Source organism: Schistocerca piceifrons, chromosome 7, assembly GCF_021461385.2.
Source record: "Schistocerca piceifrons isolate TAMUIC-IGC-003096 chromosome 7, iqSchPice1.1, whole genome shotgun sequence".
Taxonomy (NCBI): domain Eukaryota; kingdom Metazoa; phylum Arthropoda; class Insecta; order Orthoptera; family Acrididae; genus Schistocerca; species Schistocerca piceifrons.
The window spans coordinates 334,990,774-335,016,485 of NC_060144.1; the positions used below are offsets into that span (position 1 = coordinate 334,990,774).

General features: G+C 43.7%; 1 protein-coding gene across 1 annotated transcript in view; it reads left to right on the top strand.

Moving 5' to 3' along the window:
* LOC124805683 (lipase 3-like) overlaps window positions 1-25,712 on the top strand; it is a 78,417-nt gene that overhangs the window by 28,726 nt on the left and 23,979 nt on the right. The window contains exons 3-4 of the mRNA XM_047266251.1: window positions 6,481-6,595; window positions 15,846-16,092. Of these exons, the coding sequence (XP_047122207.1) occupies window positions 6,481-6,595; window positions 15,846-16,092 (362 nt within the window). The remainder of the gene's footprint in view (window positions 1-6,480; window positions 6,596-15,845; window positions 16,093-25,712) is intronic.

The window sequence follows — 25,712 nt, forward strand, 5'->3', positions numbered from 1 at the left end:
CAGGCTCCGCCATCGCTCCCCACGACTGGCCCAGCCAACACGATACACCACACTGCTCGCTACCACTTACTCCTACTGCTACACAGTTCCTACTGCAGACAACACTGCTTTTTCGTCTGAGATTCTCCTATAGCTTACATATCGCAGGCAGCGTGTGAGTAATCCATCGAAATTACATCTGCTCGAGTGCGCTAGCAAAAAATTCCTTAGTCATGGACCTCTTGCAAACTCCTTGTATGTTGTATGTTGTAAGTTAACCAGGGACCTAGAAACGACGGAGAGGCTCCGTCCCCACCACAGCCGCAGTGGTCCACAACCCCACGACGACTATGGCAGTTCACTTCACCCCTCCGCCGCCCCACGCCGAACTCAGGTTATTGTGCGGTTCTGCCCGCGGTAGACCCCCAGGGAACGCCTCAATCCAAATGAGTGTAACCCCTATGTTTACGTGGTAGAGTAATTGTGGTGTACGCGTACGTGGAGAACTTGTTGCGCAGCAATCGCCGACATAGTGTAACTGAGACGGAGTAAGGGGAACCAGCCCGCATTCGCCGAGGGAGATGGAAAACCGCCTAAAAACCATCCACACCGGACCTCGACACAAATCCGCCGGGCGGATTCGTGCCGGGGACCAGGCGCTCCTTCCCGCCCGGAAAGCTGTGCGTCAGACCGCACGACCAACCGGGTGGGCTAAACTCCTTGTACTTCAGAACACTTCCACTAGATTTAAGCCAGATTTTGCCAGCAGCAGGAATTTTGTGCTGCTAGTGCGTTTTACCTTCGTTTGTGACAAGACAGTGAAGGTGTTTTCCATCAGCGCACAGGGCTAGCAGGCCAACGTTTTACGTCAGCGTGGCAGGCCAACTGACTCTGATCGAGTCTAATAGGTTGTACGCTGCTTTCTGCTAAGGTAATTGCTGCAATTCAGGTAAAGTTCGTATGCAAAACAGTTACCAGGTGTGCTAAAAAGCTAAAAGTACATTTCATTGTGGAAGAATGTGAACCGTTAACTGATGCTGTGTCTGTACATACCTGTACATGGGACTTGGTCAGTTGAGACGTCGTCATTTGTAGTAGTGCTAGTAATAAAAATGTAATAACTTACCTAGATATTGACAATAATACTATATTTCTAATTTGATGACAATGCTGTTTTATAATACACTCCTGGAAATTGAAATAAGAACACCGTGAATTCATTGTCCCAGGAAGGGGAAACTTTATTGACACATTCCTGGGGTCAGATACATCACATGATCACACTGACAGAACCACAGGCACATAGACACAGGCAACAGAGCATGCACAATGTCGGCACTAGTACAGTGTATACCCACCTTTCGCAGCAATGCAGGCTGCTATTCTCCCATGGAGACGATCGTAGAGATGCTGGATGTAGTCCTGTGGAACGGCTTGCCATGCCATTTCCACCAGGCGCCTCAGTTGGACTAGCGTTCGTGCTGGACGAGCAGACCGCGTGAGACGACGCTTCATCCAGTCCCAAACATTCTCAATGGGGGACAGATCTGGAGATCTTGCTGGCCAGGGTAGTTGACTTAGACCTTCTAGAGCACGTTGGGTGGCACGGGATACATGCGGACGTGCATTGTCCTGTTGGAACAGCAAGCTCCCTTGCCCGTCTAGGAATGGTAGAACGATGGGTTCGATGACGGTTTGGATGTACCGTGCACTATTCAGTGTCCCCTCGACGATCACCAGTGGTGTACGGCCAGTGTAGGAGATCGCTCCCCACACCATGATGCCGGGTGTTGGCCCTGTGTGCCTCGGTCGTATGCAGTCCTGATTGTGGCACGGCGCCAAACACGCATACGACCATCATTGGCACCAAGGCAGAAGCGACTCTCATCGCTGAAGACGACACGTCTCCATTCGTCCCTCCATTCACGCCTGTCGCGACACCACTGGAGGCGGGCTGCACGATGTTGGGGTGTGAGCGGAAGACGGCCTAACGGTGTGCAGGACCGTAGCCCAGCTTCATGGAGACGGTTGCGAATGGTCCTCGCCGATACCCCAGGAGCAACAGTGTCCCTAATTTGCTGGGAAGTGGCGGTGCGGTCCCCTACGGCACTGCGTAGGATCCTACGGTCTTGGCGTGCATCCGTGCGTCGCTGCGGTCCGGTCCCAGGTCGACGGACACGTGCACCTTCCGCCGACCACTGGCGACAACATCGATGTACTGTGGAGACCTCACGCCCCACGTGTTGAGCAATTCGGCGGTACGTCCACCCGGCCTCCCGCATGCCCACTATACGCCCTCGCTCAAAGTCCGTCAACTGCACATACGGTTCACGTCCACGCTGTCGCGGCATGCTACCAGTGTTAAAGACTGCGATGGAGCTCCGTATGCCACGGCAAACTGGCTGACACTGACGGCGGCGGTGCACAAATGCTGCGCAGCTAGCGCCATTCGACGGCCAACACCGCGGGTCCTGGTGTGTCCGCTGTGCCGTGCGTGTGATCATTGCTTGTACAGCCCTCTCGCAGTGTCCGGAGCAAGTATGGTGGGTCTGACACACCGGTGTCAATGTGTTCTTTTTTCCATTTCCAGGAGTGTATATTATAAAAATGTATACTTGAAAATATTACCTGCAGAAGTTATAAATGATGCTAATAAAAACAATTAATAATGAATAAACAAATGAAGGACAAAACATGATTTTTTTATGTGTAAACGGTTGCCTAAGCTAACAGAATTTCATTTTACTTAAATTACTTGTTAGTAGCCTGCTCTTCCACGTAGTTCCAAAGCAACGTGAACTGATGACGAATACATATGAAATATACTTTCAGCCTCTCTTCATCGTCGGGAAAGTGATTGTTAATCAGTATGTCCGACACACCCTCATCCTCTCGGATCAAGAACATATTGCTGACCGTTTAACTGCGTTTCGCAAAAGTTGGAAGCGAATAATTCCCCTTCTTCATCGCCAGTTATTTGTTATGTTATCACTAATCCCAGACATTTCTTTTTCCCAACGCGATCCATCAATACTGTATAGTACATTGGCAGTTTTGTCACAGTAACAACACGATGAACACTCTTCTCAGACATCATGTGTGGACTGAATAGCTGGTGCGCTCAAATGCGCGGCGTATTTAAGTTTCGCGTCCCTGCTGACGTAAATGACCTGTCCTGCTCCTAGGGAAACCTGGTTTTACCAGTGTGTTAGTAACTTTCTTCATGACATAGGAAAGCTGAATATCACGAAGACGTCTGATGTCGGTGGTAAACACGTTATAACCTGTTCCTTTCCTACAACCAGCAAGCAGTAGTAGATTTGACTGCATTTCGGTTATTTTCGACGTGAGCCTTTTTTGTCCAGTGCTTTATGTCGGAAAGGAAAGGCATGATTAGAAACATCAAGAAGAATACTGACCTTCAATTCAAGGAAAGCCATTTTCAACAAACAAATGGATGGTTGATGCTCGGAAGGAATCGCCACGACGTGATGTAAGCTCAAACTAGTAGAATATAACTGTGTATTGTGCAACATAATTAAATAAACCAATAAAACAAAATATCGTGTAACTTTGGAATATAAACTGCATTATTATCCGATCGTACAAAATATCCGTCATCCAACAGATTATTTACTGAAGAAAGAGAGGATAATCGATTTTCTTGAAGTGAAGTAGAGGAAATTTTATTTACCGTTGTGTAAATGATGTCAATATGTACTCTTCGTAAGTGACCTAATGATGTGCACATTCTCCTTGGAAGTGAAGCTTGGTACTTACAAAAAAAATGGCTCTGAGCACTATGGGACTCAGCATCTTAGGTCATAAGTCCCCTAGAACTTAGAACTACTTAAAGCTAACTAACCTAAGGACATCACACACACCCATGTCCGAGGAAGGATTCGAACCTGCGACCGTAGCAGTCCCGCGGTTCCGGACTGCAGCACCAGAACCGCACGGCCACCGCGGCTGGCTTGGTACTTACATTTTTCTGCGTCAGTCACTTATTTATTTACCATTACTCTTTTCGATGATTCACACAACTACCTTTCAAGAAGAGAATTGCTCAGTTGTATAGCTGGTGTTAGTAAAGACCACAAACGCCTGTACACAGCAGAAGACCAAGGATAATGTAAGTAATTTTGCGTCTTTTGCTGTAGATATTTTTTTAGGAAGGAATTTTTTTAGTTTAGAAATTGAATTTGCTATAGCAAATTGTAGTTACAGGCGCAGTAGAGTCATAAAAAGTCTGCGTACTGGTACTTTTTGTAAGTCCTCTCCATTGTACGTTAGGTTTACAGTGTCATTTCAGAGATGTTGTACATGTTACACATCTGATTGCTTATCTTTGTGTCCAACGTAAACAAGCATATCTGTAAAAGTACGACGTCTTTAAAGTGACAGTGTAAACTTAATGTAGAGTGGAGAGGACATACAATAAGTACCATTATGCAGACTTTCTACGACCATACTGCCCCTGTAACTATAATTTCGTCACAGATTCATGCTTGTTTCAAGTTCGAAGTTAGCTTTTCTAATAACCCTCTTTTATCATTAGCAATAGAAGCAACATGACCTGTATTGCCCTTCGTCTGCTGCTGCGGAAAGGTGTGTGTGCTGTCCACCAACACCAGCTATGTAACTAAACAGTTCTTCAGTTGAATATGATCGTGTGAACAACAGAAACGCATAGTGATAAAAATAAATGATTGACGCAGAAAACAGTTTTGTTTGCATTTATCAACAGTGTAGTCCTCATGATGCAATCCTCCATGGACGAAATATTCACCTACATCTTCAACTAAACTTTCGTTTTATATTTATTTTTATATCTGTATGTACAACACTATTTCTATCAGACGTTAAAATGACGTGAAACTGTCATAGCTTGTATTCCTTCGAATAAAATGATTCTAATGTAAATCTCTCATTGTTTTCCCCTGTTTTCTTACATTTTGACATGTCGTACTTTGTTTTCAAGTTTCCGCTCTATAGTTCTGTTAACGAGACGAGTCGCTCGTCTAGCGTTCCTCGTGCTGGAAGCGATGAGCTGAACACTCATCCACCATGCCCAGGTGGCAGTGGCACACGTAGTAAGCCCACCCTCTGCTACAAACCTTAAGATGACTTGCGGAATATATAGATGAAGTTGTTCAGATGGATATAGAAGGTAGCACGCCACAGGCAGTTCGCTGCTTACAAAAGATTTCATTCACCTTCCGTATACTGTCTTATTACGTCTGCTTTACTGTGGATCTGGGAACATTTGCTCAGCCTGCACAACCTAGTCAAATCTTTACTTAATACTGAAAGCGTTGCAGCTGCAGTCTTAACTTAGCCGCAAGAACCTTTCTGGTGACGTAGTCCATGGGTATTACAATATCTCCATAACAGATTAACATAATGTGTGTCGAAGCCTCAGAACTGTTACAGTCGTCCATTTGGTAAAAATGTGAGCGATAAGCATCCATAACACCAGCGAGAAGTGGACGACTCTTCCGGAGAAGTGCTATACTATTCGACGTGTAACATACTGGCACCCGTGCAGAAGTTTACATTGTCACAGCCGTGTTCTAATAAAACTGTAACAGATGATTTAGACACAGATTTGTTGAAGCAGATAAGGGCAACTTTAGTTCCATAAGCATCAACACAAACCATTAAGGCTCAGCTACGAGCTCTGAAAATCAGAAACGCAGGCATCTAGTCATGAAAAAACTATGCTGCAAATAACACGTAAAAAAATGGAATGATGAGTTCTATCTTGTTTGTACAGAACAGGAAGGTCAACAACTGTACTAGAAACTTGTTCTGCACACATTCACACGCGCAACACCACCACCACCATCACCACCACCACCATCATCAATTCCACTAATACCAACTATATTACCACAATCGTCATTAACAACAACACCTCCACCATCAACCCTTCATTACCATCAACAAACTTCCACCTCCAACACCAAAATCACCACCACCAATACCACAATGAATGCCAACATTCCCACCATAACATCACAACCAGCACCGACCCCATCACCAGTACCAACATTCCCTCTAATAACTCCACTACCATATCCATATTAGCACCAACACTAACATAACTCCAACACAAACTCCAATAGTAAAACCAGATACAAGATCACTGCCGTAACCACACCAATAAAATATTAATTACTCTCGATATTTCACTGGTTTAGGGCAGCCATTTCGTGAGATATTCGCCCTTCTGGATTTACCTGGCTGTGTCGTGGACGTTATGTTGTGTACTTGGCACATTTAGCTATAGTGATTTCATCAGTGTATAATCTACTCTAATATTACATTGCGGTTTACATCACCACAAGTGAAATGTTGCAGACTGTCTCATAAATGCTTTAGAATCTTGCTGTCGGAGCACTATGAGCAAAAGCAAATGTGAATCTCTCAGATCACAGTCTTACAGACATATAGTAGTAGGAAGCTGATTGTGTAAAACATATTTATTTACTCCCGCAGCGTATGTACTGGCTGATGCTGGCTTCGACGTGTGGATGGGAAATTCACGGGGAAACGTCTACTCCAGGAACCACACGACCATTAACCCCGACGACGACAGCTTCTGGCAGTTCAGGTGAGTTGCAGCAGGATTCACTCCATTTTCTATGCGTTACAAACAGCAGCACCGACAGTAAGCGTGGCAACGTCTGGCTATAGCTCGTCAACATAATCAAACTGATTGAATTCACTGGAGGATTTCACATTTTATCTTGCCACGAAAGTTTAGCTCTTGAGGAAAAAGTAGCTATTAATCTGAATTATATATCGCATTAATCGAAGCATAGTGCCATTGAAACAGATGACCAATGCATTGCAGTTAGCAGTCTAACTCTACTGATTTTCTGTTTGTACGAGGCGTATTCGGAAAGTAAGGTCCGATTGGGAGCGAAATGGTATCCACTGTGAAAATCCGATGGAACTTTGCGCAGATGTATTGGAAATGCCTAAAACAACAGTGTCTCCCGCCAAGTATATGGATGTGGTGAGAGATTTCGCTTGAAGCTATGCAGCCCACATAACATAAATGTTACACGTTTCTTTCTTCAAGACAATTTTCAGCCGCATTCTGCAGGGGCAATGAAGACGCTCATGTAGCGTTTTCGATGGGAACTCTTTGTTCATCCACAATACAGCCCTTAATTGGTTCCCTCCGTTGTTCATCTCTGCTCACAAGAACCGCTGGCTTCGAAGACAACATTATGGCACAAACAACGAAAAGCAGGCCAGCTTAGAGGATTGGTGGAAAGCACACACAGCTGCTTTCTGTGACGAGGGTACTGAAAAGTTTGTACAACGCCACGACTAATTTCTAAGCCGGAGCGGCGACCATTTAAAAAGGTAGCTGGAAGGTGTGCCTAACTGTTGCGAAAAGTTTTTGATTTTCACTATGGTTTTCATTTCGCAACCGATCTAACCTTACCTTCCGAACAGCCCTCACAAATCAGCATTACTGTCGGTTTTGCACAAGCTCTCTTACATCTTGGTTCTCAACATTATAGAGTTCGTGATTACGAAAAACTGGCTGCTACAGGGAATCTCATACAATATAATGCCGTCCAGCTTTTCCACAAAACAGAAGCCATGTGGCTACTACCATGACTATCAGTTTTTCATCGTTTGTTTATTTTAATTACAATTAATAGTGACCCAAATATATTTCATGTATTGAAATATTAAAACTTTTCTGTCGTAATATTTATACTCACAGTGTACCATGACTGATAAGAATTATTTTGTGTTTGTTACTCGCCGTAGTTGTATTTTGTGTACAATTAGGCACGTGACCGATATATTGATACTTATGTATAATGCCCTGCAGTGTTTGAGCATCGAATCTCATGAAAATGTTCAGTTTTGCATATTACTGCACAGAATATCTATGTTTTCAAAGTCAGTCAACTGGCGTAAGTAACAGAAAACGTACTCTGTAGTTATCTTATAAAGGTTTTTTTATTGTTTTAGCTCATAATCAGGTCCGATTCCGTTAACAAGTAAAATTATCGCTTTGCTAATATCGGTTCTTTCTGTAGGTCGCAATCACTTCAAAAAACTTTCACCACAGCTATTAACAGCTGAGATTTTTCAGCGCAGCATGATTCAATGACAAAAATAAATGCAAACAGCCTTGTGATGACGAACTTGTCGCTTCCAAACGCCCTTAGTTATTCAACAAAGAGATTTATTAACCGCGTCCAGTTTCTGTTTTGAACCTTTTTGTTTTTTTACTTCAGGCAATAATTGACCTGCCTCATGACATAATCCTATGTTGTTGAATCTCGATGAACAGTTTGGCTCGTGTAACGATGGCGGACTAACGGATTGCTGAACATTGTGTTCTTCTTAGGATCCTACGGTAAACCATAAAAATTACCACAGTCATTATAGCTTTTAATTTTTCTTGGTGGATTTCAGAGCTAATCCCATCTTATAGATATCAAAATAGATTTGTTGCTCCATTCCGTTCTTCAGAAGACGGTATACATGCGTTTCCAGTTGCATAATGTAACCCAAGTTAGTGAATGAACATAGTCTGCAGATGAGAGTCACTGTGGAAATTTCATGAACAAATTAGTGCAAGAAAATGTCTTTCTATTGGAACGATGGCAGACTTTGGCAGTTTTCATGATTGTAGCTACTTATTATAAATCAGTGTGCGAATGACCGCTGCCCCAGACAAATCTCGACTGACAAACTAAGAGTCTGATGGAGACACACAATCTTGTTTCTAGTAAAACAACTGCTGAAAATAATCTCACTTCCCAAGATTTCTGTTCCCTGAAAAGCTATGTCAATCAGGTATTTCCACACGTCCACAAATTAGCACTCTTCATCTACTGTGGCAATAGGCTTCAAACCAAAATCTCAATCCAAAAGGCTGTTACGTCTTCTCGTCTTTCAAATCAGGTGTTGGATGAAATCTCGTTCCGTAGTCAAGTGAAGAACTCTAAATCGTTTCCTGGGTAGTCCCACTACTTGCCGTCCTGTGTGTGCCGGAAAGATTCCAGTGGTAATCTCAGAGGAGATTTTCTCACTAGATACTACAACATATTATGATAGTACTCCTCCGCAGCTTCCACTGCATTTTTAATTGTAACTATAATTGATTTCCAGACGTCCACCCTTCTTACTGCCACACTTAAGTGTTTACGGTAAGTCAGAATCAGTAATAAGGAAGCATGACATGAAACTTCCTAGTAGATTAAAACTGTATGAACGACCGAGACTCGAACTCGGGACCTCTGCCTTTTTCGAGCAAATGCTCTACCACCTGAGCTAACCACGCACGACTCGCGACTTGTCCTCATAGCTTTAAATTGTGCCAGAACCTCGTCTCCTATCTTCCAAACTTCACAGAAGCTCTCCTGGCGCATCACTTGCCCGCGAAAGGCAAAGGTCCCGAATTCGAGGCTCGGTCCCGCACACAGTTTTATTCTGCCACGAAGTTTCATATTAGCGCACACTCCGCTGCAGAGTGAAAACTTCATTCTGGAAGCCATGGTTTTCTGACTACGACTAATATAATTTATTTTATTCCATTGTTCTGTCGCTTCTAAATGTTTTTTCATCTTTATGTAATTACGGAAGTTTCATTAAACTCTCACCTTGCTACAAAACTGAAAAAACTTCGGTTTTTAGTGATATACCTTGTTTTGAGGTCAAAAACATACTTTTTTTCGATAAAATCCACTACTGCCTATAAATTTCATCCAAATATTTTCCTGTAAGTATATTGACCTATAGCTGTCATTCTGTAGCTAATGGACACAAAACGGCTTCCAATCACAAATTTCTGTAGATGTAACAATACATGGCAATGACCGAGCGAGTTGCTGCAGTGCTAATACACTGAAATCGTATTCCTGAGGCGCGCCCCCTCCCGCTGGAGGTTCGAGTCCTCCCTAGGGCATGGGTGTGTGTGTTGTTCTTAGCATAAGTTAGTTTAAGTAGGGAGCGATGACCTCAGCAGTTTGGTCCCTTGGAAATTCACACACACTTGAACATTCGTATTCGTGAGGACTGCGGCCATCCAGATTTAAGTTTTATATGATTTCTCTAAATCGCTTAATAATCACCTCGCCCTTGACAGGATGTTGAACACTGATCTTCCTACCTTAACACGTGGAAGTTAGAAGGCGCCAAACGTAGCGAAGAGGACGGATATTCCGAACAATTCGTACTTCATACCTCTTCGTTTTTCCATTGCCAAAGCACCATTTCTCGAAAGAAAATGTGATGTCTCGATACTTTTTCATTTTGAAATCCAGGCATTTCTCACGTTATTTTATTATCTAACTGATTTAAAAGACTTCTTGAGTATTCACCAGTCACCTTTTTTTGATTTCTTGGTTATGTAATCAGTAGACAGAATTACTTTTTCTCCTCGGAGAACACTGAAGGGAATGTTACCACCAGATGACTGCGACTTCGCCTCGTTCGTAGAAACGCACCAGGTTTCTCCACTGTTTGGATTGCTTGTTATATTTTGGAACAAATTAGAGCATAGAATCAGTTGTCGTATTTTTATATCAGACCAAATTCTGAAATTCACCTCCGTATTTAATCAGCGAGACACTACTCATCTTTTACAAGGTTTCCTCGAAGTTAATTCTTCCTTCATACACCTTAATCTGATATCAGTACGGTGAAAGGTGTTTTACACACTTTCAATGCCCCAAAGCCCAACATAATATTTTGCAGCTTCTCGATATTTTGGGACGCCTTCTATGAATCATCTTCGAGACAAATATGTCCACGTTTGAAATAAGCCTTGTTAGCTGTTGAAAATTTAGGAGTCAGCTTCTCGTAAATCTTCCTGAGCTTAGAAATTATTTAGGCTATAGACCTTTCAACACAACAAATTTTCTTCGAGAGATGCAGCAACTGCTGGCAAATTGTAGCTAGTTATTTATTTCAGTCGAGTATCAATAACGGTAATCATTTGTTGGCCGAAAGTTAGTTTAAACAGCACTGTGCATGACTATTGGAGGTCGTATGTCATTGTCTTTCTTCGACCTTACAGATTACCCACCCAGTCATAATGGGAATGAGCGGGTTGGACAAAAATGTGAATATAAAGAGAAATGCTTGCTTGAAGATAAATAATGTAGGTACTAGCCAACCCTGTATTTAACCACGAACAGCAGCTGTTCAATGTTCTTAGTACATTTCAAGTGTCAGTCGTCGTTAGAAGAGTGTTTTATGTTTCTATTCCACTCTTTGATCACAATATCAGTTATTTGGACGGTTACCGGTTACAGTCCATAATGCCCATCCTCAGATCTACAATATACAAATATATACACCCAGTGAGCAGTGCGTCTTTCAACATAATACGACAATACGTATCACAATATATACTATCATACAACTAGGGAAATGTACAGATAAAATGCGGTAAAACGTACCTTTTTTACGCCATTTCCTAAAACGTACCTTTTTTACACCATGTCCTAAAGTGATAACGCCATAATGGCATCGCCAAAACATATAAATATAATCAGCACAGCATCGTCACATAGATCTAAAGTAAGGTGTAGAATAGGCCACATCGTCCACACAGTCATTATTGCAACTGGCTACTGAAGTACAGTAGCTACCAGAAATCTGTTTGCCTACATCCTCCATAGATGTCGCTACTGTGGGCTTAGATGTAGTTATAATTTATGCAAAACACATAATCTGATAAAAACACATTCTGTAAAAAACATGTAACAGACTTTTAAAATTGATAACTATCATAGAAACCAATTGTGATACATTAAAAGACGAACACAGTTACCCATATGAAATTATTAAAAGGAAATATATGAAGAGAATAGGACCGACCCTTTTTTTAGTGAATTTACGGTCAACAATTAATATACGTGATACATTTCCTGTAGCAATCTATAAATTGCCTGTGAAAGATAAAATGTCTATATGACAGTTGAAAAAAAGACAGATCAATGATCAGCGCCCTCTGTTGGGTCCGCCGCCAGGATGTTATGTAGGCGCGCACCGATCGTAAGAACTTAACCACTAGAGGGCTTTACATACAACGTGATATGTCTCCCACGATATCACAATTGGTTTCAATTTTAAAAGTCTGCTACATGTATTTTACCTAATGTGTTTTTATCAGATTGTTTTTTTTGCGTAAATGATGACTACATCTAAGCCCACACTAGCGACATCTAGGGAGGATGTAGGCAAACAGATTTCTGGTAGCTACTGTACTTCAGTAACCAGTTGCAATAATGGCTCTGTGGGCGATGTGGCCTAAAAAAAGGTTCAAATGGCTATGGGTTCAGGTCAGGACTCCGTGCAGGCCAGTCCATTACAAAAAATGGTTCAAACGGCTCTGAGCGCTATGGGACTTAACATCTGAGGTCATCAGTCCCCTAGAACTTAGAACTACTTAAACCTAACTAACCTAAGGACATCACACACATCCATGCCCGAGGCAGGATTCGAACCTGCGACCGTAGCAGTCCCGCGGTTCCGGACTGGAGCGCCTAGAACCGCACGGCCACCACGGCCGGCTCCAGTCCATTACAGGAATGTTATTGTCATGTAACCACTCCACCACAGGCCGTGCATTATAAACAGATGCAAGATCGTGTTGAAAGATGCAGTCGCCATCCCCGAATTGATCTTCAACAGTGGTTCAAACGGCTCTGAGCACTATGGAACTGAACTTCTGAAGTCATCAGTCCCCTAGAACTTAGAACTACTTAAACCTAACTAACCTAAGGACATCACACACATCCATGCCCGAGGCAGGATTCGAACCTGCGATCGTAGCGGTAGCGTGGTTCCAGACTGTAGCGGCTAGAACGATGTGGCCTATTCTACACCTTATTTTAGATCTATGTGACGATGCTGTGCTGATTATATTTATATATCACTTTAGGACATGGTGTAAAAAGGTACGTTTTACCATACTTCATCTGTATATTTCCCTGGTTGTATGATAGTATATATTGTGATACGTATTGCTGTATCATGTTGAAAAACACACTGCTCACTGGGTGTATACATTTGTATATTGTAGGTCTGAGGATGGTCATTACGGATTGAAACCGGTCATCGTCTAAAGAATTGATATTGTGACCAAAGACTGGAATAAAAAACATTTGACACTACTGGATCGCTGGCCGGAGTGGCCGAGCGGTTCTAGACGCTACCGTCTGGAACCGCACGACCGCTACGGTCGCGGGTTCGAATCCTGCCTCGGGCATGGATGTGTGTGATGTCCTTAGGTTAGTTAGGTCTAAGTTCTAGGGGACTTATGACCACAGAAGTTAAGTCCCATAGTGCTCAGAGCCATTTGAACCATTTGAACTACTGGATCACTGTTTGTATACGCGACTACGTCGCAGTTGGTGAAACAGTGTTTTATGTAGTTTTGAATGCATTAGCTTGAAGCTAAATGAAGTCGAAAGTGGGTAAATTGTTGGTGTTCATATAGTGGGTACTTCCGTAACCAGGATGATGTTTCAAGAGGCGTACATACCGGATACAAGGAAGGCAGAGAAACATCATCCGTGAAGTCACAACACGGATGTAACTGAGTATTGAGTGATCGTAACAGACGGTCATTGAAGAGGACTGTGACGAAAACTAAGTGGACAATACTGCAAAAGTCACTGTACAACTGAAGATCGCAGTAACGAAATCTGTCAGCGTCAAACCAAGAAGGGAGCTCCATAAGCAGGGAATAGCAGGAAGCGATGGAATTCCAAAATAACTCATCACTGATGCAAACCCCCGTACCAAGAAAACTTGATACCGAAACCATGAAACGAGGACTATAGGGCAAAGGACGAACCCCATTTGGTCGAATGTTGTTTCACACTGTTTCCAACTTCTGGCAGAGTCTATGCCCCAGCAATGACCAAGACTGGAGTTCGGTGATGATTTGGGCAACCATATCGTGGTATCCGATGATCTCCATTGTTACTCTGCAAGGTCGCATTACTGCCTATGATTATGTGGTCATTATGGCTGGTCAGGTCCATCCCATAGTACAGTGTTCGTTCTCCGAAGATGATGCTGTGTTCCAAGTCGACAGAGCCCCTGTTCATCCCGCTCCCATCGTCAAGGATTGGTTTTGTGAGCACCAGGATGAACTGTCGCATCTGCCCTAGCCAGCACAGCCACCAGATCCCAACATTATTCAGCCTTTGTGGTCTACTTCGGAGAGTAGGGTCCGTGATCACTATCCATCTACATCATCCTTACTTGAACTGGCCGCTATCTTGCACGAAGAATGATACAAGAGCTCTTTAAAAACTGTGCAGGATCTGTGTTTACACTACTGCCCATTAAAATTGCTGCACCAAGAAGAAATGCAGATCATAAACGGGTATTCATTGGACAACTATGTTATACTAGAACTGACATGTGATTATATTTTCACGCAATTTGGGTGCATAGATCCTGAGAAATCAGTACCCAGAGCAACCACCTGTGGCCCTAATAACGGCCTTGATACGCCTGGGTATTGAGTGAAGCAGAGCTTGGATGGCGTGTACAGGTACAGCTGCCCATGCAGCTTCAACACGATACCACAGTTCATCAAGAGTAGTGACTGGCGTATTGTGGCGAGCCAGTTGCTCGGCCACCATTGACCAGACGTTTTCAATTGGTGAAAGATCTGGAGAATGTGCTGGCCAGGGCAGCAGTCGAACATTTTCTATATCCAGAAAGGCCCGTACAGGACGTGCAACATGCGGTCGTGCATTATCCTGCTGAAATGTAGGGTTTCGCAGGGATCGAATGAAGGGTAGAGCCACAGGTCGTAACACATCTGAAATGTGACGTCCGCTGTTCAAAGTGCCATCAATGCGAACAAGGGGTGACCGAGACGTGTAACCAATGGCACCCCATACCATCACGCCGGGTGATACGCCAGTACGGCGATGACGAATACACGCTTCGAATCTGCATTCACCACGATGTCGCCAAACATGGATGCGACCATCGTGATGCTGTAAACAGAACCTGGATTCATCCGAAAAAATGACGTTTTGCCATTCGTGCACCCAGGTTCGTCGTTTAGTACACCATCGCAGGCTCTCCTGTCTGTGATGCAGCGTCAAGGGTAACCACAGCCATGGTCTCCGAGGTGATAGTCCATGCTGCTGCAAACGTCGTCTAACTGTTCGTGCAGGTGGTTGTTGTCTTGCAAACGTCCCCATCTGTTGACTGAGGGATCGAGACGTGGCTGCACGATCTGTTACAGCCATGCGGATAAGATGCCTGTCATCTCGACTGCTAGTGATACGAGGCCGTTGGGATCCAGCACGGCGTTCCGTATTACGCTCCTGAACCCACCGATTCCATATTCTGCTAACAGTCATTGGATCTCGACCAACGCGAGCAGCAATGTCGCGATACGATAAACCGCAATCGCGATAGGCTACAATCCTACCTTTACTAAAGTCGGAAACGTGATGGTACGCATTCCTCCTCGTTACTCGAGGCATCACAACAACGTTTCACCAGGCAACGCCGGTCAACTGCTGTTTGTGTATGAGAAATCGGTTGGAAACTTTCCTGATGTCAGTACGTTGTAGGTGTCGCCACCGGCGTCAACCTTGCGTGAATGCTCTGAAAAGTACGACTTATTCTCTAGATGAAATTAGTACCTGAACTGCATTGTTGCGCGACATATGCCGGTATAACAACAACATTTTTGGGCTTTGGTGTCAACTCTGTGAGAGAATGAAAACGTTTCATGCACCCGTTACACGTCGTCTCCGTGGTGGCGCTGTCATACTGGCAAGTAATGCTTGCTACGTGTTACGCTCATATATAGACGTGTATCTTTTGTGTCGCAGCTGGCACGAGATGGGCGACTACGATCTGCCAGCGATGATCGACTACGTCCTCGCTGAGACGGGCCAGTCAGACATATTCTACGCCGGCCACTCGCAAGGCACCACCTCCTTCTACGTGATGGCCTCCCTGCATCCAGAATACAACGACAAGATCCGCGTCATGTTCAGTCTGGCGCCAGTGGCCTACATGAACCACATGACGAGTCCGTTGCTGCAGTTCATATCGCTGTTTGTCGACCAACTGGAGGTGAGTCATCCTTTTGTCAGTCTGAACAGAACACTACTGAATATTGGTAGATCTTTTCCTGCAAGTTATTATTATTAGTTATTAATCTTAATTTCACTAAGGACAAGCACTAACAAACGAAAAGCAGACACCTATCTAAACGAAAATCAAGGAAACTTAAGTGATGGGGAAAGTTACAATGCCAACACAAAAATAAGAAAACATTCCGTTTCACTGTCGCTGTGTAGCGTCATACTACAGTCACGTATGAGTAATTGATCGATCACTGAGACCTTGTCCGCAGCTCGTGATCGTGTGGTAGCGTTCTCGCTTCCCGCGCCCGGGTTCGATTCCCGGCGGGGTCAGGGATTTTCTCTGCCTCGTGATGGCTGGGTGTTGTGTGCTGTCCTTAGGTTAGTTAGGTTTAAGTAGTTCTAAGTTCTAGGGGACTGATGACCATAGACGTTAAGTCCCATAGTGCTCAGAACCATTTGAACCATTTGAACTGAGACCACATGCTGTCTCACGCGTGCATTTATTGCTCTCTGAGTACATCAAGCAGCTGTGCTATGCAGGACACATTGACAGATACGCATGCATACACTAGCCTTAAATATTTTTAGAGAAAACGCACACCACAGTCGTATCATCAAAGAAATTTATTTCAAACGGCGGAACACTTTCATTCCTTGGCCAATTTTGTGGGTTCTACGATACATGGGCCGAGGAAAGAAAATACTCTTTTGGTTTGCAGTGGACCTGAAGATGGCGTAAGTGTTGTGCCAAAACTAGACGTTTGAAATAAATTTCTTTAATGATGCGGCTGTGGTGACGCGTTTTCCTTACTTATATCATAGCCGCTTGCCGCGTCCATGAGAACAATGGACTTCCATACGTTAAATATTTCAATACATTGCGCCAAATAAGAATGAAAAACATCTCTAGTCCTTCAATACAAACTGAGTTTTTTGAGACGTTTTCCTGAAGACAAATGCCGCAACTGGAAATACCTTAGCAAATTTTCCATTTTGGGATACCGTGTTCCAGTCCCCGTTTCCTGGGGTATTGCAGGGAAGAGCCGATCTTTACGATTGGCAGGGATCTCATAATCTACCTTGATCACTAGGACCAGGCAGAAAGATAAAGAAAAAAGGAAATGGCAATGAATAAACATAGCACTGTGTCGTAAGAATAAACGTCATTATTCGTATCATAAGTGTTGTGCTAGGATTCTTAAAAACTGAAAGACAGCCAGTGCACAAAAGTTGTGCTACTTGCACGGATGCCAGCAGGGTCACATTCGATCAGATCGTCAAATTTCACATACGTTCGTACAGTTTATTGTTTTGTGCATGAATACTAGACTCATGGTCAGCTGAGTTAGACACTTACCCAGTGGTGTACAGCGCCTCGTTTCACCCCACAACTATATCTACGTCAATAATTATACACTGCATGACACCTCATGGTGTGGGGCAGAGGGTACTTAATGCATCTCTGTCACTCCCTCTCCCTCCCCCCCCTTTTCCCATTCCATTCACGAATGGTGCCCGAAAAAAAATATATTATTGGCAAGCCGCCGTGTAAGCTTTAATCCTTCTGATTTTAGCTTCGTGACCTTTTCATCACACACTGGACTCGCATTCGGGAGGACGACGGTTCAATCCCGTCTCCGGCCATCCTGATTTAGGTTTTCCGTGATTTCCCTAAATCGCTTCAGGCAAATGCCGGGATGGTTCCTTTGAAAGGGCACGGCCGATTTCCTTCCTCATCCTTCCCTTACCCGAGCTTGCGCTCCGTCTCTAATGACCTCGTTGTCGACGGGACGTTAAACACTAATCTCCTCCTCCTCCTTTTCATCACATTCTGGTTCACAACGCTTCTCCTGCAATGTTTTCATTGGAGGTAGATGAGTATATCCTGACGCTTTCGAGCTTGCTGAACAAACCTATGACGAAACACGCTGCTCTTCTGTGTATCTTTTCTGTTTCCTAATCTGGTAATGGTCCCAGACCGAGGACCAGGACTCAAGTATTAGTCCAACGAGTGTTTTGTAGGTTAACCCTTTTGTCCCAAAGCCTCCAACGAATCACATTCTGGCTTCTGCCTTTGTGAGGTGTCGATTGAACATTTACACACGCCTGAAATGGTACGAGATATGAACCCGGAGACGTACGCAGTGAACAGGTCACTCTCCATGAGACTCGTATGACATGAAAAAGCGAAGTCGCACAACGGGTAACTAATTAAATATCTGAATTACACAGGGATTGCGCAATTAAACATCAAAGCGGAGTACCCCAACTCACATAGTTAAACTGATAAATATTTTCATCAAACTACTAAATGAAACTATAAGTCACTATAACAATAGTATTTATTGCTAGATGCATTACTGTGTTTCTAACCAATGAATAAACAATACAAATTGTTACAAAGGGGAACAACGATGCAGAAACATGTACGAAAGACCATAGCACAGATGGGTGGATTTGAGATAAAAATGATACAAAACCTGTGTCCACAGAAATCGCCAGTGATTGCTGAATAAGTTAATAGTCTAATAGAAAGACCCAGAAAAGTACTTAGAAACATCAGTTCATTCGCCTAAGTGCAAATTGAGTGCAGCCAGCTGGTGGTACGGAATAATTCACAAAAACGAAACTCTAACATGAAACAAGTAGCTTCCCTCATTAAAACGTAAAGAGATTTGACTCATGCTTACCACTCTGCTGACACTCAGGTGCAGACGATTGCTAAAACTGTGGCTCGTAACTCAATGTTCAGCTGCAACATCTGTCATCAGCTCTAAAGCGAAGACATCTCCCTCTGCAATACCTAATTGTAACCACTTCTTCCTGAAGATCTAGGACGAAGAGATGTACCGTATCGTGCCCTAAGGCGAAGTACCTTTCTCCTCTCCTCCACAAATCGTAGCTGCTTCTGCCAGCACCGGAATCTTGGTAGCCAAAAGCAATTTACTTTCCGAGTTCGGACCAATGAAAAGTTTATAACAAGTACAACAATTTCCGTTCTCCTAACGAAAGTGCTCAGTTCTCTCTTAGAATGGGGCAGTAGACAGAATTTCTCTCCCACTACATGTGTGTTTTCGCAGCAAGTCCGCACTTGCGAGTCTCGAAAACCACTACGAAATTAGTTTTCATAAGGCAGCCATGGGCCTCCTTCCAAAATTTAAAGATCTACACTTGCAGCTTCCTCCGGTCCCCAACAGCTATGTCCCAAGCTGAGTGCCTCGTGTTTTTCTCTTCCCTTCACATATCTTATCTTTTCTAAAATACATTCCTTAAACTCCTGCCACAATGAAAATTTACAACGTGCTGGATAACCTTGGTCTGCCACTCACACGGTGATCGTCCAGGGTCCTCGCACCTGTCGAAGAAACAGCACCTGGTTCCTCTCATGTACCTAACTGAATCCTGCCTTTCAGCAGAAACATTTTTATTTCTGCGTGCCAGGCTCCCGTTGGAGTTCTTGTGCATTCTCACAACCTACAAGCCATCCCAAGTGGCAGAAAAGCAATATAACGACCTATCACTTACGAAATTAAAGCAAAATAGTGCTACATAGATCTGCAATCATTGGTGTTAGATTTAATTGTGTGCGTACTGTCATGCAGCGTTAATAGTTTAAATGGATTGGGTATCCTCATATGAATAATGGTTTCTTAATGAGGTTACGGAGTAGTTTTGGAAAAACTGTCCAATAAAACCTTCCTTACGATTATTTTTCATGAGTTGCTCCACTTTAAAATGATCCATATGCACACTCCCACGTGTAGAGTGGATCTGACTTCCTCCAGTGATTGTTCAGCTATTGTCTAATCAAACAATAGCGGGTCGTTCGGCCTATTTATGGTGATATATTACATTCGTTTACACTGAAAGTCAGCTGCCAGTCCCTACACAAAACATCGGTTCATCATCTACAAACATGCTCATAGAGCTTCCGACATTATCCACTAGGTCATTTGCATAGCGTGATAGAATAGAACGTCTTTGGAGTAAAAGACATTAATGTGTGGTTATTTTAATTAAATCTCTAGTCAGAAGTAAGAATATGGAAAAAGTAATTCCCGCCGTTTCCTTTTCCAACACAGGGAGGGGTGGGAAATACAGTATTATTCGTAAATACCTCTGGGTTTCAGAAGGTGGCTGCATAAAAACTACAAGACATACAGGGAACAGATACACATTAATGGACATAGCACTTCTACAATTTAGTAACTCATATTGCAGGTGCTCAGTGCGAGCACCATTTGTGACATGGCAAATGTCAACATGCACGTGCAATTCATTGACACAAATTGTCTGGTAAGGTACTACAGCATCTTGCTTTACAAATTTGTTCAATGAATTGCCTATTTACAGTTTTAAACTGATTCTATGCGACAATACGGCGCAGAGAAGAGGATAAACAATAAAATTTGAAGACATCATAACCTACAGGGGCATGAAATTGTTGCAAGAATTCTGAAAACCATTAGCAGCCTTCACTTTACTGCTGGTACACCGATACATAGCAACAACACGCAGCAAATTCCTACTGGTTCTCTGATCGTGGAACACATATTCCCAATGGTAGCGAAATTGTTGAGTGTTCTAAGGCTGGTAGTCCTGCGCCCTCACTAAACTCTGTACCGTCTGTCAAACACAGATCATATGGACGACAGGAGGGCATAAAACATACACACGCATACACATACCAAAAAGCGTTTTAGTAATAGTCTTTATATCTGTAAGCAGATCAGCTCCCAAATTTCTCAGTTAACTTTCAGCCTATAGAGTGGCACGGAATCTGAGGGCCTCGAGAACTGGAAGAAGTTGTAAAAACTACTAGCTATAACACAGGATATTCTCCTGCTGCTTGCCTCAGCCCATGCCCACATGGATTGTCTTACGGCATGACCTCCTGCGGGGAACATTCCAACTAGGAAATGACATACATTCACGTGCTGACGGTACAACAAATCCGAAAGAGGTCGTTAGTCCACAGATGGAACCGCCATACCGCGGGAAGTTGAGGAAGGCAAGGCAGGAAGCGAAAGACCCCCCAGTAAGAAAAATATAACAGAAAGAATAATAAGCGATTCTATGCCTGATCATGAAGGATTAGTGTTAGAGGATGAACAAGAAAAATATATAATTTTACATCACATATTTCTGCATGACATCATAAACACTTAGAGCGTGAAACACTGCCGCATCATGCATGAGGTTTTAATGTATTAATTCTTGATTATGTCTTTACTACTAACTCTATTCACAATACTTTCCGCAAACAATAGTCACATATAACACTGGATGTACCCACAAAATTATGTCATTGTACAGCATATAGTTCAGGAGACAGAACGTCATAAAAAACTGCGCTACGTGAAAATGAAACTGCAGGGTGAAATTCGCTAGACATGCAGGGGAAATAGGTGTACAAACAGGTGTAAAATGTGTTACATGTACGTGAAATACAGGGTGACACAGAAAAAGGGAACATTTCCACAATCCAATAAAACTAGAAGTGATGAAGGAAAGAAATTGCGTTCATAGTAATTTAAACATTACAACTTTGCCATTTACGAAACATTGATGGCATTTGTCATTTTTAAACAATTACGTCCTTTAGATGGCGTCCTCGTGTACTAATACATTCGTGAAATCTGTTGTTGAGATTCCTCATTGACCGCTGCAGTATCTCAGCTGGGATACTGTGAATTGCGTCCCGAATTCTCTGTTTTAACTCCTCCAGGGTTCTTGGTCGAGTCGTGTAGACTTTGCTCTGGAGGTAGCCCCACAAGAAAAAATCACAAACGGACAAATCTGGCTATCTAGGGGGCCAGGGAATGTTACCGAATGGTGAGACGACACGGTTGCCAAACAGTTCTCGCACATATGCCACTGATTGCCGTGCAGTGTGTGATGTCGCTCCGTCCTGTTGAAACCAGGCTTCTTGACATTTGGAAAGTTATTCAATGCAGGTGTAAAGAAAGTTCGTAACATCTCCACGTAACGATCACCATTGGCAGTTATTGTGTTTCCCTGTTCATTTGCAAAAAAACTACTGTCCGATAATCCCATGTGATGAAACACCACACCATACTATCACTTTACCAGCGTGTAAAGGGTGCTCTGCTCATGAACGTCATTAGGATTTGTGTTTGCCCACTAACGGTAGTCTTGTTTATTCACAAAAGCTGTGAGATGAAAATGTGCCTCATCTGACATCCACAACTTGTTTCGAAATTCATCGTCATTGTTTATTTTTCTTATCATTTGTTGACAGAATCCTAATCGTAACCGATAAATATCATTTAATTGTTGCACCATCTGTAGTTTATACGGATGAATTTTAAATCAAGAGGAAGAATTCTGTGAACACTCTCCCGGGACATTCCAACCAGTGCTGCTTGCTTACGAATTGAACGCCGTGGGCTCCGTAAGACAGACTGGCGTACAACATCAATGTTCGCTGGAGAACGCATTCTTATTGGTCGTCCTGTTGGTTTCTTCTTGAGAGCAGATCCAGTCTCTTCAAAGATACTAACCCAACATTTTATCCCGTGTTTCGATGGAACGGCATCATGGCGTCCTAAACTACAAAAACGTTGAAATTCCCTCTGTGCCGCTACCAACCATTTTTATGGCTAAAGCACGCTGTTGTCCGTTCCACTGATCCATGATTACTGAAATGGCGGACCATTTACTTGCTGTCACGAGCCTGCAGTACTGCCACCTGCCCATGGCTGCCACTACTAATTTCAAACGTTCACGTTATTCTGTGTGACCCTGTATATCTTACATGTGCGTATGCTGGCAAAGCCACAGTTAAAAAAATGGAACGTTTTCAGTCAAATTTGTTACACATGTTAGCTACAATCAGGGAAAGAGGCACTGTAGGGGTAAGAACGACAACCCTGAGGTGAGTGTCGTAATGTGGAGAGAGAAGGGGGGAGGAGGAGATGGACAGACAGCAAGAGGGAAGGAGATAGGAACAGATAGGAGAAGGAAGATAAGGACAGAGTTAGGGGAGGGAAATGGTCAGAGAGGGTGGAGAGAAGGAGATGGACTGAGAAAAGACAGAGACGAAGGAGCAAAAGATATGCCGAGAGAGGGGGAGGAGAAGGAGATGAACAGACAGAGGTGAGGAGGAAATGGACATAGAAAAGGAGGAGGAGGAGACAGACAGAGAGAAGAGGAGGAAATCGACACAGAAAGCGAAGGGGTGGAGATGAACAGGGAGAGGGGGGAGGTGGATGCACAGAGAGAGACAAGAGGAGGAAATGGATTGAGAGTAGGGGATAGTGGAAGTGGACAGAGGGGGAGGGATTGAAGGACATGGACAGATAGGAGGTGAAGGAGGGGATGGTCAGAGAGAGGGGGAAGGAGGCGATGGACTAACAGAAGATAGCAGTAATGTACACAATAAGGCAATGGCAGGCACTTACCTTTTAATAGATCAATGGGAGGTAGAGAAACTGATCCAGGATCAGAAGCTAATGAAAACGATGAGCTCTGATCAAATAAAGTCTGAGGTACTGGAGGACTTAGGAAAGGATGCTATAACTAGGATTACAAATCTGATCAATAGAATATATAACACAGGCATAATGGTTACCTTACCAAAGAAACACAACCCCATCAATGTAAAAATTCTAGACAATTAATTTTACATGAAATGTGACCACAGTAGTGCTGAGAAGAACAGAAAGGAAAATAGAGGAGGACATCGGAGAAGTTTTCTTAGGATTTAGAAAACGAAGAGGGCCCCGAGATGCAGTAGGGTGTCTGTGGATGATAGCATAAAGATTTTTGGAAATCAACAGAGATATGTATGTTTATTTTGTCGATTGAGAAAAAACATCTGACACAATCGACTGGGGCTGCCCGGTCTAGAGCGTCTTGTCACAGTCCGCGAGGGCCCCCCCCTCCCTCCCCTCCCCCCCCCCCCCCCCCCGTCGGAGGTTCGAGTCCTCCCCCGGGCATGGGTGTGTGTGTGTCGTCGATTGAGTAAGTTAGTTTAAGTTAGATTAAGTAGTGTGTAAGCTTAGGGACCGAAGACCTAAGCAATTTGATACCATAACATCTTACCACAAATTAAATTAATTAGGATCGACTGGTATACGCCAAGGCCAGATACTGGTATAGACTGAAAAGATGGAAGGTTGATAAAGGAACTCTATATGAGACAGAAAGTGGTAGTTCGAGACGTGCAAGACATGCAGGAAGAGAGTCAACGAAGTTCTGGAAGGTACCAATAAGGATGTGGAGCAATGCCAACTCGACTACCGTATCCAGCTGCGCTAGGTTTCTTGGCTGAGGATCCATTGCAAGAACGGCCCGATAGAAGTGGCCCCACAGATCCCCGACTGGGCTTAAATGCGGCGAGTTTGACGGTCAGGGAGTATGGTAAACTCATTCTGGTGCTGTTTGAACCATGTACGTACACTGCGCGCTGTGTGGCGTGATGCATTGTTCTGCTGTTTAAATGCCATTGTGCCAAGGGAAAACAAAATGCGTGTAGGGGTGAACATTGTCCCCAAGGATAGACGGACACTTTTGTTGATCTATTGTGGCTTCCAGAATGACGAGATCACCCAGGCGACTCTTACAGGGCTGTACACGCCAACAGTCATCTGTCTGAGGGAGTATAAGACGTGATTCACCTCGAAAGACTACCTGTCTCCACTCAGTAGACGTCAAGTTGCGTGCAAATTCCAGTCTCCGTCGCCGATTAACATCAGTTAGCATGGGTGCATGAACTACGTGCCTGCTGCAGAGGCCCATACACATCAGTGTTCACTGGTTTGTCGTTGAGGTGACACTGTTGGTAGCCCCTTGGTTCATCTGGGCGGTCAGTTGCTCAACAGTTGCACGTCTATTAGCCCGTACACATCTCCGTAGCCATCATCCACCCCTGTCAGCTATGGCTCTTAGTGCACCGTAGTATCCCCGGCGTCTTTTGCGATGCACAGTATACTTTAACCACGGCGTCAGGCGAACAGCTTACAAACGTAGCCGTCTCGGAAATGCTTCCACCCTTGTCCCGGAAGCCAATGATCATGCCCATTTCGACGTCAGATAAATCGCTCCATTTTCGTTTTACAAAAACGACTGCACTGTTTCCCACATCCGCAGCCTTGCTAGTGCTGCCACCTGTCTGTGAACGGTTATTGCACGTTGACATCGAACATAGGCGTTGGTCACATTAATGTGCCTGGATTGTTTATATGCTGAGAAGCTAATTAATAAAGGCCTTGGAAACATCAAAAGCATTTGTAATGGGAGGAGAAAGAATAAAAACCAATAAGGTGATATGACTGTGCTAGCCGAAACGGAGGAAGAGCTCCACGTAATGATGGAGTATATTGTAAGTGTGGGTAAAGAGTTCGGAATGAAACTGAACATTGGCAAGATCAAAGTGATGAGAACTGGAAAAGAAGACGACACGATTAATATGTCACTAAATCAAATAGTATTAGCACAGTTACAGTCGTTTCAGTATTTGGGAAGCCTAGTAACTTCTAGCTGTACAGAGGAAGTGAGATGCAGAATCTTCACGGAAAAGAGAGCTTTCAGAAGACTGAAAGATTTGATGATGGCCAGAAGCATACCATAACACTAAGGAAG